Raw genomic sequence first — 18,758 nt, 5'->3', positions numbered from 1 at the left:
GCTTGATTTCCCTTGCTAGCACCCACAAGGAAGAAAAAAAGAAGAATTGAAAGCGGGGGCTAGCAAAGTGAGAGTATATCTTGAAGTACCTATGGTGGGAGCTGACTTGTGTGCAGCCTTCTGCCTTCAAATGGGTAAAGTGGTGGGACCCCTCTCAGGAGTTGCTGAAACCCCACTTGGTGAGGAGCTTCTCTCCGCACACCCCAGCTTATCCTCACCATGCCTCAGGGCAGCTGGCCAGGATTCTCTCCAATCTCACCTGGATCTCTCTATCTTCTCTCCCTCCAGCTGCATCAGCCTCTTTTCTGTTCCTTGAATGAACCAAGTCATTCAAATCTTGGTTCAGCTACTTACAAAGTATAAATGAAAAACGTTGCTTGCCGTATGAGTAAACAAAGGTTATTGAAGCCATCAAGCCACTACAGCTGCGTGGTGAGCCCAGAGGGAACACAAAATGGAGAGGAATCGGCTGCCCGGCTGCCAAGCCGAGTCACTGCAGCCACGTCCACAAAATAACCCCTGAGAGGACTCAGGATAGGAAAGAATAGGATAGTGGCCCCAGATAGCTAAGGTGCAAATCAAAGTAATGATTTCAATGAGCGCAAACTGTTTAATGTCTTTCCATATATAGAAAAGTGCTAAATTCATTAACTTGAGATATCTGGTTTTCTTTAATTAATAATAATCTTTTGATGTTCTGAATTCCTAGTCTTTGTTGCAAAAACTATGTATCCTGATTCCTCCCTTATCTTTTTGGAGTTGTCCCTCAAGAGCTATCGGAGAGGCTGCCTCCTGGGCCTGAAGGCCTCAGAAAGACCACCAAATAAAACATAATTCTGAGCTTTTAGATAGTGCAATTTTTTTAGTCAACGAGAGTAATCTTGAGAAAATGGCTTAACTTCCCTCTGCCAGCTGTCAATTGCTATGAGAATGATATGGGTAACATGAAAATGCCTGACCATATATCAGTTACTCAATAATGATTAGATCCTATTCTTCTCTTTACCTTCAACCTATTTAAATTTTGACAGGAAGAATACCCATTTGAACTCTGAATCCACATCCCAAGTTTTTGTGCTTTATTTTTATTTAAGTTATGATTTTAAATTCTTTATTGGAATAGTTGATTTACAATGTTGTTTGTCTCAGGTGTACAGCAAAAAAGTCAATTATACATATATCCACTCTTTTTCAGATTTTTCTCCCCATATAGGCCACTACAGAGCATTGAGTAGATTTCCCTGTGCTATACAGAAGGTCCTGATTAGTTATCTATTTTTTTATTATGTATTATTTTTTGGCCATACCTTGAGACATGTGGGATCTTAGTTCCCTGTCCACGGAGCGAACCTATGCCCTCTTCATTGGAAAGCAGAATCTTAATTACTGGACCACCAGGGAAGTTCCAGTTATCTACTTTATACAGAGTAGTATGTATGTGTCAATCCCAATCTTCCAGTTTACTCCTCCCCCTCCCTTATGCCCTAGAAATGGTGAATTTGTTTTCTACATCTGTAACTCTATTTCTGTTTTGTAGATAAGTTCATTTGTACCTTTTTTTTAGATTCCATATGTAAGTGATATGATATTTGTATTTGACTTACTTCACTCAGTATGAAAACCTCAAAGTCCATCCACGTTCCTACAAATGGCATTAATTTTCTTTTTTATGGCTAAGTAATATTCCATTGTATGTATGTACCACATCTTCTTTATCCTTTCCTCTGTTGATGGGTATTTAGGTTGCTTCCATGTCCTGGCTGTAGTAAATACTGCTGCAATGAACATTTGGGTGCATGTATCTTTTTCAAATTATGGTTTTCTCCAGATATATGCCCCAAATTTGTGTGCTTTATTCACTGAACTATTCTTTATCTGAAGTACTATTGGGAGGCAGATGAAAATCATACCTAATCAGTATAGCTCCATTTAAAAAAAATTTTTTTTGGCCGTGCCCAAATGCCTGTTGGATTGTAGCTCCCCAACCAGGGAATGAACCTGAACTGCCTGCATTGGGAGCAGGAAGTCTCAACCCCTGGACTGCCAGGGAAGTCCCCATTATTTTATTCAAAGAGAATTCCTGGGTCATCAGTCTCTAGATGAAGGCAAAATGTCCCGACTTTTGGTATTATTACACTTGTGTCATGTTATCTGTCTCCTCTTTGGTAAAATTGTAAATTATACAAATGCAGAACACATACTGCATACTGTTACTTGTAACTATATGCAAAATATAAGTCAAACTCCCAAACCAAATCTGAGTATTTTAACCTTTTGCAGTTTTCTAGACCCTTGTCCCTCCATTAGTTAACCTGTGAGTGTGTACACATAACTGTTGTTCTTTATCAATAGCATAATGCATGGATTATGGATTTGGACAACCCACAATTGCACGACTTTCCAAAGTCAAAGCGCTGTCTGGTTATTTACTCCCGGCCTAGAGCTTCGGAGTCATGTGGCAAGTGAAACCAAACCAAGCCTCTGCCCACATTCCCGGAACTTCCCCTCACCCCACCCCCTTCCCTACTGTAAGTCCTCTGGCTCTTACTCTCCTCATGCCGCGGAACCAAATCCCTGCCAGACAAATAAATGCTCTGGCTGCACTCTGACAGCCAATTCCCACCAGTTACGGCGGAGCCTGCCTCCAGACGGTAATCCCATGGGCTCAAGGCACAACCCCTCTTTAGCTTCCAATCAGACTCAACTGGGGGAAGAGCGCCATGGAGTGGGGGAGGGGATGCCTCTGTCAGTCTTCGGCAGTCCTATGGACACCTCTCCTGTTTTCAGCCCCGCCGTAGTCTCCCATCTATAAAACTGACGGCTAGAGAACAGGCACCAAGCGTCCTGTGCTCCACTCACAACCGTCTCTAGCCTTCCCTGAGGAGCCATCAAACCCTCAGGAAGATCTGCTGTCACTAGGAGAAACTGAGGCAGAAGGGGCCAGGCTGATGTCTTAAGTCCGGTTTGTGGACGCTCAGCCTCTAAACCCCTGCTCCAGATACTGCTTCTCTATCGTGGCTCTTGGCTGGGTACAACCCACTTCTGTAGTGTAAGGCTGGGGGCGGGGTTTGGCTAGGCAGGTCCAGGATGCGAGATCCTGGAAGAAAGAAAAGGTGTACTGTTTGGGGCCATCAACGAGCTAGGCTGGCTTGGCAGGGCTGAGCTCTTCGAAACAGGTAATACCCAGGGGGGTGCCTGTTGGTCTGAACCAGAGAGATAAGGCCAAAGGCGAGATGGCTGGGCTGACATTTGAGGGGGCTGCACAGGGGAGAAAGGGGTATAATGGAAAAGGGAGAGGAGCTCAGAAACTGTGGGGTGGGGGAGGGGGGAGCCCACATTCTTCTTCTGCAACTGCCCCCCCCCCCCACCCGCAGAACCATGGATTTCAGAACCCCTGACCTGCTGGACATGTGCCTGGAACCTCCAGAAGATGTCTTCTCAACAGGATCTTTCCTGGAGCTCGGACTCCATGGTCCACCTTCAGAAGTTCCCGTGACTAGGCTACAGGAACAGGGGCTGCAAGGCTGGGAGTGCAGTGGGGGCCATGGCTGTGTGAGTGTGATGAATGGGAATGGGTATGGGTTGAGACAACTCTTGTGATAAGAAGTGCAAGAGGCTTCAGTTTCCACTTAGAGGTCTGAAGACAGAGCCCCTAAAATAGACATGAGCTGTAACTACCCTCATGTCCAAGGACAGAAGGGACTGAAACTGATCTGGTTTTGACATTAATAGGACTTCCAGAATTCTTCCCTATACACATTCACACCCTCTTCTACTGTAGGGTCTTCAAGAGAGTGAGCCTGAAGATTTCCTGAAACTTTTCATTGACCCCAATGAAGTCTACTGCTCAGAAGCATCTCCTGGCAGTGACAGTGGAATCTCTGAGGATCCTGGCCATCCAGACAGTCCCCCTGCCCCCAAGCCACCCAGTTCCCCTGCCCTCTATGAGGTTGTCTATGAGACAGGGACCCTGGAGAGGATGCAGGGGGAAGCCGGGCCAGCTGTAGGGCTCATCTCCATCCAACTAGGTCAGTGTTCTTTGTGGGGAGGGGACACTGGCCCTCCAGGTCCAGTCCTAACCTGGAGTTAAGGGGGTTTCCCCAACCTATGCCACTACCCAGAGCCTGTGGCCATCCACATCCTTTCTCCCAGCCACTTATGTCTCCCTCAGATCAGTGGAGCCCCCCATTTATGGTGCCTGAGACCTGTGTGGTCAGTGAGCTGCCTCCTGATGCTCACATCCTGCCCACAGCAGCTACTGTAAACTCCATGCCTCCTGCAGCCCTGGTGAGTCTTGGGGAGTCAACTGGACTCAGTACTCTCTGATACACAAAACTGGGGGAAAGGGGTTGAGGGAGGGGAAAACTGATGCTGAACACTGTCTTTGCCCCAGTTTTTGTGGCATTGGGCCTGAATGCCAGAGAGATGTGAGCAACTGTAAGAGCAGGAATGGACAAGAGAGACAGAAGCCCTTGAGGTTAAGGGAGTGATGTTTCGGTTAAGGAGAGGGTGGGATGAGGGAATCCAAGGATAGGGCTCAGGAGAAAGCCTGGTCCTGTGTGCATTGTCTGCTCAGTTAGGGCCATTATCTCAGCCTTGAGTCAGGACGTGGAAATGGGATAGGCCACCTGGGAATCCAACTGGTTACTGGGCACAGGGTATAGAAGCAAGTGCAATTACAGTTTTTACTGGAACAATAGTTCAGCAGTCACCCACTGCCCATAGTTAACAGCATAGGGGTGTGACACGTCACATACCTTCCCAAGGGGAGTTGGGCTGGTTCGTTGCAGTGAGGATGAAGAGGGGGCCTTGCCCAGGTCACTGTTCCTCCCTCTATCTTGAAAAGAACTCTTGTGTGCAAAAGGCAGGGAGTAAGTTCTAGCCTCCCTGCAAATCTGTAATTGAAGCTGAGACCAGAAGCCAAGCCAAGCATCTTAGAATCTTGGGCTGAGGAATCTTAAAAAGCCTGAGGCATCTAAACTTGTGTGTGCATCAAAAACACTAGGGCATTTGTACTGGATTGCCAGGGAAGTCCTGGTTTGGTTTTAATTTTATTTTTGGCTGTGTTAGGTCTTCATTGCTGTGCAGGCTTTTCTCTAGTTGTGAGGAGTGAGGGCTACTCTCTAGTGTGGTGAGCGGGTTTCTCATTGTGGTAGCTTCTCTTGTGGGACACAGGTTTGAGGGCGTATGGGCTCTTCCCAGATCAGACACTGAACCCATGTCTCCTGCATTGGCAGGCAGATTCTTTACCACTGAGCCACCAGGGAAGCCCTGATATTGTTTTTAAGATAAAACCTTCTAGGGGAATTCCCTGGCAATCCAGCGGTTAGGACTCAGGGCTTCCACTGCAGGTGGTATGGAATCGATCACTGTTTGGGAACTAAGAGGCTGCAAGCTACATGGGACAGCCAAGAAAATAATAAATAAATACCCTCTAGGCTTCATTTTCAGAGATTTTGATTAGGTGGATTGGGAGGGACACCCCTCTAATATAGCACCAAACAGTATCAGAAGCAAGACGGGAACATCAGAAAAAGTCAGAGGTAGAGTGGTTTAGCTAAAAAAGTCAAAGATCATCAGAAGGCAAAAAGCTATTTCCTCTTGAGTCACAAAGTGAAGTATCAATCTTTCAAAAAGGAGTATTAGTTAGAAAAGCAAGCTACTCAGTTGATGGGCTCACATTAACCAGATACCATCTACCCTCCCCACATACTCTGTTCAGTCTGGTTGCCTCTGGGGCCTTCTTTGAGAGGGAACAGAACTTCAGTCTGAGAAGTAAGGCTCAGACTCGAGGGGAGAATGAGCCAGGACCCCAGGGATCTCCTTGTGGCTGACAGTAAACAGTAATACTGCCGAATTGAAGTTAATGGCTGAAGATGAATCATCTGTCTGCCATAAAATTAAGCAGACTCTACCTTAGTGAGTTACTCCCCCTCCTCTCCAGATACTCCTAAGGTCTGCAGAAACGTGCATCAGAATAGGTCCTCTCTAGCCTGGTCAGACTGCCAAGGGCCTAAGTCTGTGGACAAAAAATACAACAAAACCGCCTCCTCTTTCCCTAGTCAGCCTCAGGTAGTCCCTGTGGCTGAACTGAGAGTCTGTCTGAATTAAGGTCCCTGCCCCTCATTTCATTTCATGGTTTGTTATTCCTCAGAGCAAACAGGACACACTCCCCAGGAGGCATGCAAGGGGAACAGTCTTGAGGATGGGATGACCCTCTCTCCATTCTCATCTTCTCTCATGCCCCAGCAGCTGCCCTGTCAAACCTTGTTCCTGACAGAAGAGGAGAAGCGGCTGCTGGGACAGGAAGGCGTTTCCCTACCCTCTCACCTGCCCCTCACCAAGGTAACACGCTTCCCAAAAGGTATCCCAATACTGTGACCCTATCCGGGCCTCTGAGGAGCCAGGAGAACAGAACAAAGTTGAGGAGTTGGGGAGGCTGAGGGCCCAGGACTGACACACCCTGGGCCTCCAGGCAGAGGAGAGGGTTCTCAAGGTCAGAAGGAAAATCTGTAACAGGCAGTCAGCTCAGGACAGCTGGCGGCGTTTCCCTACCTTCTCACCTGCCCGTCACCAAGGTAACAGGCTTCCCCAAAGGGTATCCCAAATACTGCAATCCTATCAAGGCCTCTGAGGAGCCAGGAGAGCAGGACAAAGTTGAGGAGCTGGGGAAGGCTGAGGGCCCAGGACTGACACACCCTGGGCCTCCAGGCAGAGGAGAGGGTTCTCAAGAAGGTCAGAAGGAAAATCCGTAACAAGCAGTCAGCTCAGGACAGCCGGCGGCGGAAAAAAGAGTACATTGATGGCCTAGAGAGCAGGTATGTTTGAATTCACATTTCTTTGCTTCACGTCTGGGCCCCTGTCTTTACCAAGGCTGGTGAGGTCAGGCATGCACATGATTACCAAGCCTTATCCTACCTTTCCGCCCTCCCTAGGGTGGCTGCCTGTGCTGCACAGAACCAGGAACTACAGAAAAAAGTCCAGGAGCTAGAGAGGCACAACATGTGAGTGAAAACAGTCTGCGTGCTGGGGGAAGTGTGCTGCACACGCTCTTGGGCCCTGGTCCCCAAGAGACCTAACTCCTCATTCCCTGTTCCCCAGCTCCCTGGTGACTCAGCTCCGCCAGCTGCAGATGCTTATTGTCCAAACCTCCAACAGAGCTGCCCAGACTAGCACTTGTGTTCTGGTACGGCTGATCTATTTCCCATCTGCCCCCTCACCTCCTCCACCTTCTGCCACATTTCCATCCCTATGCTCACTTCCTAGCCAGACCTACTGTCCCATCTTTGATGACCCCAACTGCCCCCTAGTCACTCTGCCCTCTGCTCCCTTCCTTGATGGCCCCCACAGCCCAAGTGTCCTCTTGCTTCTTCCCAGATCCTTCTTTTCTCCTTGGCTCTCATCATCTTGCCCAGCTTCAGCCCCTTTCAGGGCCTGCCAGAAGCCAGGCCTGAGGATTACCAGCCTCATGGAGGTGAGAGGCAAGGGCAAGAAGGAACTCTGTTTTCTGGGTAGTCAAGAAGTGGGAGGGAGGCCCTGTCCTCTCTAGGATCCCTGACCAAGGGAGGGAGCACTGTTCTACTGCCCTTTTTCCTTCACTCCGCAGTGATTTCCAGAAACATCCTTACTCACAGGGACATGACAGAGAATCCTGAAAACGCAGTGGTAGAGTCCAGACTGGAGGGGCCACCTGGGGCCAAGGGTGCAAACAGCTCGACAAGGACACTGCCCGAGAAGGTGGGAGGGAGGGCAGGCCCCAGCAGGCACATCAGAACTGTGTTGCATGCAGATGAAATGTGAGCTTAGCACTTCCTGGCTCACTTCCCAATCACAATAAGGAATCCAGGGCTCTGCTACTGCTCTGCTTCCTCCTGCGGTTCCCACTCAGGGCTCTTTGGCCTCAGGGGTCTGAATCCCATAAGGATGCCCTTGATGTCTGTACCCCATGGCTTAGTTGGCCTATGTCACGGGGAAGCTCAAATACTTTCATCATGTATCTGTGATTTTATTTCTTCGAGGACAGGGTTAAAGGGAAACTGATGTTTTGGCTAAGAAATAAAGTTTTTTTGGTAAAACTATATGCTGACAGTTTTAAGTAAGTAGTGGAAGAGGAGGAAGATAGGTACCTGGGTAAACTGGGGCCTAAAATCACTACCCCCCTTTCCCTCTCTACCCCCCCCCCCCCCCCCGCCCATGATTTCCTGCCCCAAACCAAATTATAGATAGGGGGAGTTTTAAGTAAGTAGTGGAAGAGGAGGAAGATAGGTACCTGGATAAACTGGGGCCTAAAATCACTACCTCCTTTCCCTCACTACCCCCCCCATGCCTTCCTGCCCCAAACCAAATTATAGATAGGGAAGGAAATGATTTTACTCTTTTTATTCTGCTCATTAATTATTTAGATGGAGGAGTGAAAGGGGGTGCTACCGCAAGGTTAGCACCAAGGGCGCAAGTCAGTTTATTCTACCTTCTGTTTGAGGCAGGGTTTCTAAGACCCAGGTGAAAGAAAAGAAAATAGCTATATGGATTCAATTTGCTTCCGGACCTTTTCCAGAGCCTTTCTGTCCAGTTGTCGCTGACGAACGATGACAAGGCAAGCAAAGACCAAGGCCAGACCTATGACAGTCCCTTCAAATTTCCAGAATAAGCGTTGTTCCATCAGAGCTGAGCGGCAGCTGAGGGCGAGAAGAAACAGTTATCCCCAGAAAAGATCAGAACGCCTCCCCTCTGCTCTCCCTTCTGCTTCTTCCTAATGAAGGTGTCTCCGTGGCAAAGAGAGGATGCCAGAGTCAGCCTTCTAATGTGTTTACAGTATATTAATCCCCCTCAAATATTTAATTTTTAGTGAGATAAACAGAGCTGGTACTAACCAATTTTACTGATAAGAAAACATGGGAGTAGAGCTGGGACTTGGGTTCAAGTAATTTGGCTCCAAATCCCCTCCCCTTTCCAATATGCCATGCTACCTCCAGAGGAAAAGGAAGAGGCAGGAGTATTTACCTAAAGTCATAGGAGGAAGTGATCTAGGAGGATTCAAGAAGAGAAACAGCACTCACCTTTTGAACTCACTCCTCTGAGATGAGCTGCATGTTATTTTCTCCACATATCCTGTGGAACCACACTCAGGGGTGGTTTTCTGCCCGGAGGAAAGCATCACAACACATGTTAGGAAGGGGCAGCAGGAGAAGCAGGGCACCATGAGCGGGTGTCCAAGTGCTATGGCTCGGGGCTGGTAGGCAACAGAGAACTGAGGAGGAGTTCTCCTGGGTGGTGACAGGGTGGTGTTTACATGACCAGGAGTATGTGTCACTAAGAACCCTTCAGGCTCAACAGCCTAGGAGAGGCAAGGGCAGGTTCTGGAGCCTACTAGATTAAAATTGAGCAGACCACGGTTATTAGCTGAATGCTGCCATTAACTTCGAAAGAAACAGGCACATTTTCAGGAGGAAGACAAGTTCAGATTTGGACTTACACTGAGACTTCAAGGAAAAAGATGAAAAGACAACGCAAAGGCACACCTTAGACAATCACATCGTTCCAGTCTGACTCAATGTGAGAAAAAAGGGAGAGAAAACAGATACTCACAGCCTGGAAATTAGAACATGGAGCACACTCTTCTGCCACCACAAACTCTTCCACCAGCCAGCACGGCAAATTTGAGGTGCTCACTAGAGAGGAAGAGAAATGCAAGCCTCAGACTTCCTTCCGAAAATATTTCTCCCCTAAATTCTGCCCATCAACTTCCCAGCACAGTTGAATGCCCTCGTCCCACGTAGTACCGCCCTTTCCCACCTCATCTCTCGGAATATGGGAGGATGTCAAAACAAAATTATAGGAGAGACGAGTTCCAGACCATCACCCACCTGACAGCTTCTCTTCCCGCACGGGAGCCTCTGCTTGGCTGCAGCGGAGGGGGCAAGGGGCAAGAGTCAGAAGCCAAGAAACAGGGAACCCCGCCCCCCCACCTCCGCGGTTCTGGGACTCGGGGAATGGGGACGTTACGATCCTCTCATCCCCTCCTTTTCCCTGCCCTCAGCCCCTCCTTACCAGAGCCTTAAAGTGAAAGCGCAGAGCAACCAGCAGAGGTGGTGGCCCTGGGGGAGGCCACGCCTCCCCGCGCCCGCAGGCATGGAGTGCTGTGTCGCACCTGTCGGGACAGAGGGACCTGCCTCACTGGCCTCGTGCCTCGGTCGGAACGCAGAGTCAGCGCTTACACGGCAGTCCTCCGAGAGGTTCCAACTCAGGGCTGCGAAATGCTGGAGTTGCCTATCAGATTAAAGGCTCTGTCAGTACGCCCCCATGGCCACAGCGAGAAAAGGCAACACGCATTTGTTGGGTAGGACCGTGAGTTTCCTTCTTCGACCGATACGGTCCTGACGAAAGGCCGAGGAGGCGTACGGCCCTAGCATTCCCTCGGCTCCGCTTCCGCTCCCGGTGCTGCCATGTTGCGCGCGGAGGATCCTGGGCGCGGGCCCGTTTCCAGAGATAGGCCAGTGATGGGAGGCGGAGGCCCGCTGCTGGCCTGACGGGCCTCGTAGTCTTCCGCCCACTGCTCCCTGGGAGTTGGAGCTCCCTGCACTAGTGCGGCGCGTTGCGACCCTTTGGCTAGGCCCACCGTTGCATTCTGGTCCTGGTAGTTTTTTGCGGGAACGGAGAAAATGGCGGCTGTCAGGCTTTCGTGCATTGCTGTAGCTCCCTGGGCTGTCACCTGTTTGCCCCTGTGGTCAGCGGCGAGACATGAAAAGGAACGATACTTCGCCCTCTCAGGACTTTCCTCTCTCCTTAAAACCCGAGGACTCACAATTAAGCATCCGATTTTCTGACTCTCCTCCCCATTCCCATCTTGAACGATGATCAAGGGGAGAAGCTGGGTTGGCGTTCCAGAGATGAAGACAAAACTGTTACTTTCTCCTCCCTCAAGGGGCAGCAATATCCGAAACTTTGTGAATGTGAAGGCTTCCCCTGTCTCTGGGCTCCCACTCAGTTCTACTCAGATGGGACCTTCTTGTTGTTTAGTCGCTAAGTCGTATCCGACTCTTTGTGACCCCTTGTAGCCCACCTGTCCATGGGATTGAAAGATGCAAAGGAAATATTCATTAAAATACTTTGTTCTCTTTTATTGCCTCACATTTCTATCATACTTTTTGAATTTAAGGTTTAGCTCATTTTGATTCTCTTCTATAATCGAGTCAGTTGGTATTGTCCCTGTTTAATGAATAAGCTCAGTCTGTTACTTGTCCAAGATCATACAGCTAGTAGGAGAGCTGAGACCTAAGCCCAGACTTTTAACTCCCAGACCACAGATTTGTGCCTGTTTTCCATCCCTGTGAAGTCAAACCTTGGCAGAATGTGGGTCGGGAAGAATCCCTGGGTCAGGAAGGTCCCCTGGAGAAGGAAATGGCAACCTATGCCAACATTCTTGCTTGGAGAATTCCATGGACAGAGAAGGCTGGTGGGCTACAGTCCATGGGGTCACAAAGAGTCAGACATGACTGTGCAACTAACACTTTCAAGTAAATCTAGGCCCTATTAATAATCTATATCCTGCCTTTCAAGATCAAAGAAATTATTCCCATACTTTTTCCTTGTTATTTCTGCTCCAAACTCTCCTCCCTCAAGAAGTCTTTCTAGCCTAAAGGCCACAGCTACTCTCCCCCACAGCCATAAGGGCTAGAGCACTTTTGGAAATTAACATTATGTGTGATGTGGACTCTTACAATGGCCCAATTAATAAGAATCCACCTGCCAATGCAGGGGACACGGGTTCAATCCCTGATCCTGGAAGATTCCACATGCCTCAGGGCAACTAACCCCGTGAGCCACAACTACCAAGACCACACTGCAACTATTGAAGCCCAAGTGCTCTAAAGCCTGCATGCTGCAACTGCTGAGTCTGTGGGCCTGGACCCTGTGCTCCTCCACAAGAGAAACCACCTCAATGAGAAGCCTGTGCTCTGCAACAAAGAGTAGCCTCCACCTACCACAGCTAGAGAAAGCCTGTGCACAACAACAAAGACAGCACAGCCAAAAAAACAAACAAACAGTATATCTGGTGCTATGTCCCATAAATTCTGTCTTCCCGTCAGACTGAAATCTGACTGCTTAAGGACAAGAACTAACAGACTGGAAAGATCATTGGGTGGGAGATGAGAAACCAACAGCCTGGTGAGGGCTGAGTTTTAATTTTGCTGGTAACTGTTAATTTGTCCCTTTAGGTTACTGTTTGTCTGTGTATTATTTGTCAATAGTTGTATGTAATAGAAAGTAGGGCATGGGGTTTTTTCCCCTCAGGATTTTTAAGCTATGATAAGTTTTGGTCAAAACATAGTATTCTGTTACTCCTTACTCAGTCCCACTAGTTGTACCAAGCAACTGAATAGGGTTCCCTATGCTGAAACTGGATTTTAAAATATCCACTCTGGGGTATGACAAACAGGCCAGTCAGTCTTCTTCCCGGGACTCACAAAATGCAAGTCTTTTCTCATCTCTTGAGTGAATTAAACTAGCTGGGCTCCAGTACAGAATTCAAACATAAGCCACAGATAATAAGGATTATTACCCCATTGAAACTTAGAGACTTAATTCATGTACCAAATAATTTTCTGAGTCCTTCTCTTGGCACTGTCATACTCTTTTTTTTCTGAGTCTTGTCTTTTACCAGCAGAAATAGCAGCACACAAAAAGACTTTGCTGATGACTCCAGGGTTGTGCTATCCACTTCTACACCGTAGGCTTGGGGATGTTTTAAATGCCTTGAACATCGATCATATCTTTGAGTAAAACTTATAGTGGTACTTTTGTCTAAACCAAATCTGACATTTTCATCATCTTGGTAAAAGATCAAGTCTGTGAGATAATTTTGCTGTTTAAAAAAAATACTGTGAATTCATTGCAGCACTATTTACAATAGCTAGAACATGGAAGCAACCTAGATGTCCATGGACAGATGACTGGATAAAGAAGCTGTGGTATATACATACAGTGGAATATTACTTAGTCATAAAAGGAACACTTTTGAGTCAGTTCTATGAGGTGGATGAACCTAGAGCCTATTGTACACAGTGAAGTAAGTCAGAAAGATAAAAATACCATATACTAACACATATATATGGAATCTAGAAAGACGGTACTGATGAAATTATTTGCAGGGCAGCAATAGAGACACAGACATAGAAAACAGACATATAGACACAGTGGGGTGGGGGTGGGGGGTGGTGCGGGGAGGAAGGTAGGAAAGAGATGGTGGGATATATGGAGAGAGTAACATGGAAACTTACATTACCATATGTAAAATAGCCAATGGGAATTTGCTGTATGGCTCAGGGGTCTCAAACTGGGGCTCTGTAACAACCTAGAGGGGTAGGATGGGGAGGGAACTGGGAGGGAAGTTCAAGAGGGAGGAGACGTATGTACACCTATGGCTGATTCATGCTAATGTTTGGCAGAAACCAACACAATTCTGTAATGAAATTATCCTTCAATTTAAAAATTAATTTAAACAATAAAATAAAATAAAAAATTAATTTAAATTTTAAAAAGAAATTGCAAATTTACTAATCAAACAGATGCAAATCAAAACATGTCTTTTCCTTTTCAAAGATTTAAAATATTTAAAAAAATAGTGCTGGCAAGAGCATATTTATATAATGTTGGTATAAGCATAAATTTATGGAGCATATTTAGGGGACTATAGAAATACTAATTAAAATGCAAATTCTACAAAACCATCTAATTATAAAATCTATTTGTTCAATTTTTTTTTCTGAACAAGCATTTGTACAGTGCAAATGCTATTTAGAAGACAATATTTCTTAAAAACATTGGAAACTAAAAAAAATACTGTGAAGAACAAATAGGGTCTATGTATACTTAAGGGAACGCAAGCCTAAGTTTTTTGTTCATGTCAGTAGTTTTGCTTCTTTGTTATTCAGTCGTTAGGGGCTGTTTGTGTTAAATTTTACTTGTCCCTCTTCCTTTAAGTACCACCCAGAGGTTATTTTAACTTGACCACTGTGCTTGGCACAGAGTAGATGCTCAATAAATGTTTATGACTAAATGAATCCTTTTTCTGTCTCATTTTCTTCTCCTATCAGAGCAGGTAATAATGCTTACTACTTACTTAAAGGGATTTTTGGCAGAATCAAAGATGCTTGCAGAAATCACTGAATAAAAAAATACTGGTTCTCCTGTTTCTCTGAGGCTAGGGCTATCACTCTCCTGGGAAGGCCCAGGAAAGAGTCCTTCTCTTAGAATCTCCTGGACAAGACTCTGCCTGCCAGGGTCCTCTAAATCCCATACTGGAAAGAGGATGTACAGACTTTCAGAGAATCTCTGCTCCTTGTCTTCCTCATCAATTAAACAGCTGGGAAGGTCTGAGACCTGCAGACTAGGTAGCACAGGAACCCAGCCAGGTTCAGGCAGATGAACCAGCTCAGAGAGACAAGAATTAGGTTTACGAGTAGAGAGTGATTCTGACAACAACAAGAGTTACCCAGACCAGGAACATTTGTGCAAATGGTGGCCTTTAATACTGAGAAAGACCATGCAGAGTGACAGCATAGGACCAAACCTTCAGAGGGTGGTACTGAGCCAGCCTCTCTCAGGACCCTAAAGCCTGATCCCATAACAGAATAAATCAACTATTTATTTACATTTATATTTGCCCTGGAAACCCAGAGAAGGTCTGAGGCCTAGGACCATCTATCTTCCTTTCCTCCTCCCTCTCTTCCTACTTCCTTCTCACCTTCTTCCACTTTCCCAACTCGTTTCCTTTTTCTTGCCTCTCCTTCCCGCTCTATCCTGCTTCCTTTCTTTTCCTCGTTCCTTCTCTCTCCTTCTTTTTTTTCTTCTCCATATTCTCCCCATTCTTCTACCATCTACCCATCTCTCCCCCTCCAAGCCCCATTTGCTATTTCTCCCCTGCCCAGCCCCTCAGCCCTGCCTTCCTCAGATTCAGTCCCCAGGCTTAGGGTGGAGAGGCAGAAAGGAGTCGTCAGCCCAAGGAGCACTTGTTGGTATTCTTCTTGTCACAGGTTTTCAGGTCAGTGCTGGGGGGCTTGTTGTTGTTTTTCTAGAGGGAGAAGGTACAGGGCTCAGGGTGAGAATGGCTGGCTGGGGCCATTAACTAAAGGAGATCCACCCTCACAGGCAGTATTAGCATTGTTCCCCTCATCAGTTTTTACCCCCACCACACACACACTCTCACACACCCAGCTGTACTTAGCCCAGCACAACCAACTCACCAATCTCCGGCCTCCTGACTTGAGTAAGATGTCCCGTGCGAGGGAACAGAAAGCCTAATAAGGAAAGGTGAGATTGGTGAGGATAGGTTGAAGGGGAGCATAAGTCTGTCTTCCGGTGCTCTTTGGGGGGTGAAGGATGGGGCATGTCTCACCTCATCTACATTCATACTGGATTTAGCACTTGTCTCAAAAAATCGGATTCCATGCTCCCGAGCCAACTGCATGGGAAGAAGTGGTAAGAAGAGAGTTGGACAAAGGGCAGCGGCCAAGTCCTCTGTGATCTGGCCTTACCTGGGCCCTCCTGGCCCAGTTCTGGAACATTGCCCAACCAGCTCTTACCTTATCAGCCTGCTCCTTCTGCACCTTCCTCTTGGCCTCCATGTCACACTTGTTCCCCAGTAAGAGGCGCTCTACCCCAGCCGAGGCATTCTGGGAACAACGATAAGAGTAGAAGCTGGGTCCTGCTCATTTTCACAGGTTCCTTCATCCTCTAGGCTCTACCCAATTCCCCCACCTCTCTGGAACTGTTCTCACCTCTTTGATGCTCTTCATCCAGTTCTGAATATTCTCGAAGGATTTCTCATCTGTGATATCATACACTAGGATAATGCCCTGGGGAATGGCAGAGTTCATAATGGAGCCTTGTACCATATGCCCCTCTTCAGGCTTCCCACTGCCCTCTAAGTGACCCTGTAAATTCTATCCACAAGACTAATCACCAGGCCACATGGGGCCCCCTGCAACCCACACTGTGCCCCTCCCCATTTTTCTCTGCCCCAACTCCTGTCCCTCTGTAGTCGTACATTCTATTGCATCATCCCTTGTCCAGAAATATGCTTCATACCATGGCTCCACGGTAATAGGCAGTAGTTATTGTCTTGAATCGCTCTTGGCCAGCTGTGTCCCTGAAGGGGTAGAATATTTCATGGGGTGAGATAGAGGGAAGAGGTCTCCAAAGAGAGAATTCCACTCCCATCCCCTAAGAATTTAGCTTTTGCAACAAGGAGTGTTGAACAGAATCAGGAAAACGATAAAGGGAAACAGGGATAAGAGACTGTTTGGCTGATACTGAGCAAAGTAACAGCTGAAGAGATAGATATTTTATTGTTTACTCTGTGCCAAGCACTGTGTAGACATCATTTTATTTATGTCATTTTACCTAATCTTCACTCTATCCTTCTGAGACATGCTTTACTGCCTCTATTTTACAAAGGAGGAAACAGATTTAGAGAAGAGAAATAACTAATGAAGTTCATTCTGTAACAGAACAGGATTGAACCACATTCTCCTCTTGTCTACTGTATCATAATGCCTCCATTAAGCCTCTTACCACTTGACACCCTCAGGGTCTCTAGTTTCCTCAGGGTAGTCAGGTCAAACCTCTACTCTTGGCTTTATGGGCTCTCCAGTGGACAGACAGTCAAGTCTTAATTTTGCTACTTGCTATTTAACTGTTGAGAGCTTGTTTCCACATTATAGCTCAACAGACAGTTGAGCTACTAGACAGTTGCCAAGTTCAGAGGAGTCTCTGGGTCCAGGACAGGCAACAGAATTACAAAAAAGTTGAAAATAGTTGAGTGAGCAGGAAGAGAGATTTTTTGAAGTCCTGGGGGATTCACTCACCAGACTTGCAGTTTGATCTTTTTCCCCTCTATATCCACAGTGCGGATCTTGAAATCAATTCCTAGGGGTGGAGAGGGTACACTGAAATAAAGACATGTATGTATGTGTACGTGCAAGTGTGTGGTGAGAGGGACAGGAATGGAGCAGTGCAGAAATTCTGCAGGGAAGGCACTTGGGAAGCAGTCTTGCAGGAAGTATGAAACTACGGGGATTTTCTCAAAGCTGTACTTGCACAGCAAGCGTATTGTTTTTACTTAGATCTTATAGACTTTGTGGGAAAGAAGATGAAAACTCTGCAAGGAGGCTGAAGGCCTTTACGGCACTTCTTGGGTCCACTCAGCCATGCCAGCTGACAACTCTCTCAATTCAATCTGTCTCCCCCAAAATATTACTTTCTAATTTCTTTTCCCTTCTGTTTTCTTAGAACCCTCTACTCTCCATTATCCCACGTAGCCTCCTGACCCTACAGGGTGAAGAGCAAGGAAAAAGGAAGCTGATACCAGTCCCTGTGAATTAATAGTATGCCAGGCTTGGAAACAAGAAAATCTGAGTCTAAACAAGATTCCCCTGAGACTGAAATATGGTATAGGGATATTTTCCCCTCCACTTTCTAACCAGAATTGTCTTGAGACTCTCCTGGTCTTACTTCCCAGGCCAGAGGAGGTTAAGAATGATGAGGGGGAGGAGAGGAGACAATGTTCTTAGTGGAAACTTGTGTACCTCCCCCGAACCAGTGAGGAGCTCCAGGGAGGAGGCTGAGTCACCGGGCTGACTCAGAGACCCCAAAAGTCCCCTCAGTCCCACCTTCCTTACCAGGCTGACTGCATATTCATGATCCCAGTACTTGGGCCACTCTCTAGCACACCCAGCCCCTCTGTGCCACCCTCCCCAACCACCTAATAAGTTGAGGGGCAGAGAGACTGGAAAGTAGATGGTAAGGCTGGAATGCAGTGGGAGAGTTTGTAACTCAGTTGGGACAGAAAGAGGCTGGCAAAACTGGGAGACAGATGATCAGGGAAAAGGGGATACAGGAAATGTGGAGAATGGATCAAGAGTTCTAGATGGATGAGGGTGGGGGAAGAGGAGCTGAGAGGGAAACAGACACAGGTTCATGTGGATTTATGGAGACAAGGGAGACAGGTGGTACCAAGAAAATAAGGGGCTGGCACAGGCACACCTGAGGAGTAATCTGGAGGTCTCAGAGAGGTTAGAGATTTGGGTACCATCCTGAGATATATAAGGGGGATGGGTCTGAGAGAGAGGTTGAGGGGCTGGAGTCCAGAAGCCTGACTCTAAAGCAGGCCACTAGTAATCCAAGAGCCTAGGAATGAGGGTATGGGGTAGTTGGGGATCCAGGATATGGCCAGTGGGCTCACCGATGGTGGAGATGTAAGTGTTGTTGAAGTTGTCCTCTGCAAAGCGAATGATCAGACAAGTCTTGCCCACCCCTGAGTCCCCGATCAGCAGCAACTTGAAGAGGTGGTCGTAGGCTTTGGCCATGGCGGACACTGGGGGTGCCGGGAGAGGGGTGGGGAAGCGGAGGGCACCGGTAGGCGGGACTGGAGGGTTGGCAAAGGGAGCGGGCCGGAGCCCTGGCCAGGAAGTTTTCCTCCCTCTCCGCCCAGGCTCTGGGAAAGAGGAGAGGCGGCACTCCTCTGGGCCCCACCCCGTGCCCGCCCATCTCTTTCTGCTGGCTTCCTCGGCCAGCCCAGCCTCCTGCTCCCTGGGCTTTCCCTTCCCAGCCAACGCTGGCCTGTCTCCCTAGCCATTTTGCAGTTTTTTGCTTACTATCATCCCCCTCTTTTGACTTCACTCTTCCAGTCAGAAGTCAGAGAGGCTGGGGTGAAGTGGAGGTTTAATCAGAATGAGCAGGGGAAGAGGAGTTTTAGAGGA

General features: G+C 47.5%; 3 protein-coding genes across 6 annotated transcripts; 1 reads left to right on the top strand and 2 right to left on the bottom strand.

Moving 5' to 3' along the window:
• Window positions 1-2,341: 2,341 nt before the first annotated feature.
• CREB3L4 (cAMP responsive element binding protein 3 like 4) lies at window positions 2,342-8,078 on the top strand. Of its 3 annotated transcripts, none has more exons than XM_043876436.1 (10): window positions 2,342-2,651; window positions 3,375-3,552; window positions 3,782-4,028; window positions 4,172-4,287; window positions 6,250-6,345; window positions 6,712-6,818; window positions 6,936-7,004; window positions 7,102-7,186; window positions 7,378-7,474; window positions 7,607-8,078. In XM_043876436.1, the coding sequence occupies exons 1-10, from the start codon at window positions 2,590-2,592 to the stop codon at window positions 7,798-7,800; spliced, it is 1,251 nt and encodes a 416-aa protein (XP_043732371.1). In that variant the 5' UTR covers window positions 2,342-2,589; the 3' UTR covers window positions 7,801-8,078. The 3 variants fall into 3 exon arrangements, with proteins under 3 accessions (XP_043732371.1, XP_043732372.1, XP_043732373.1); XM_043876437.1 differs by having other exon boundaries at window positions 6,253-6,345; window positions 7,607-8,071; XM_043876438.1 differs by lacking the exon at window positions 2,342-2,651 and adding an exon at window positions 2,740-3,176 and having other exon boundaries at window positions 7,607-8,071.
• A 285-nt stretch (window positions 8,079-8,363) lies between these two features.
• Window positions 8,364-11,002, bottom strand: JTB (jumping translocation breakpoint). Its single transcript, XM_043876441.1, has 5 exons — window positions 10,048-11,002; window positions 9,864-9,901; window positions 9,586-9,668; window positions 9,057-9,136; window positions 8,364-8,675 (listed from the first exon to the last, which is right to left on the bottom strand). The coding sequence occupies exons 1-5, from the start codon at window positions 10,128-10,130 to the stop codon at window positions 8,519-8,521; spliced, it is 441 nt and encodes a 146-aa protein (XP_043732376.1). The 5' UTR covers window positions 10,131-11,002; the 3' UTR covers window positions 8,364-8,518.
• Window positions 11,003-14,505: 3,503 nt separating this feature from the next.
• On the bottom strand, window positions 14,506-18,508 carry RAB13 (RAB13, member RAS oncogene family). Of its 2 annotated transcripts, XM_043876439.1 has the most exons (8): window positions 18,242-18,508; window positions 16,866-16,926; window positions 16,087-16,147; window positions 15,777-15,854; window positions 15,582-15,671; window positions 15,395-15,460; window positions 15,243-15,296; window positions 14,506-15,070 (listed from the first exon to the last, which is right to left on the bottom strand). In XM_043876439.1, the coding sequence occupies exons 1-8, from the start codon at window positions 18,363-18,365 to the stop codon at window positions 14,993-14,995; spliced, it is 612 nt and encodes a 203-aa protein (XP_043732374.1). In that variant the 5' UTR covers window positions 18,366-18,508; the 3' UTR covers window positions 14,506-14,992. The 2 variants fall into 2 exon arrangements, with proteins under 2 accessions (XP_043732374.1, XP_043732375.1); XM_043876440.1 differs by lacking the exon at window positions 15,777-15,854 and having other exon boundaries at window positions 18,242-18,505.
• Between the last annotated feature and the right edge of the window lie 250 nt (window positions 18,509-18,758).

The sequence above is a fragment of the Cervus elaphus genome, chromosome 20 (genome assembly GCF_910594005.1).
Source record: "Cervus elaphus chromosome 20, mCerEla1.1, whole genome shotgun sequence".
Classification (NCBI taxonomy): domain Eukaryota; kingdom Metazoa; phylum Chordata; class Mammalia; order Artiodactyla; family Cervidae; genus Cervus; species Cervus elaphus.
This window is presented reverse-complemented; position numbering and strand designations above follow the sequence as displayed.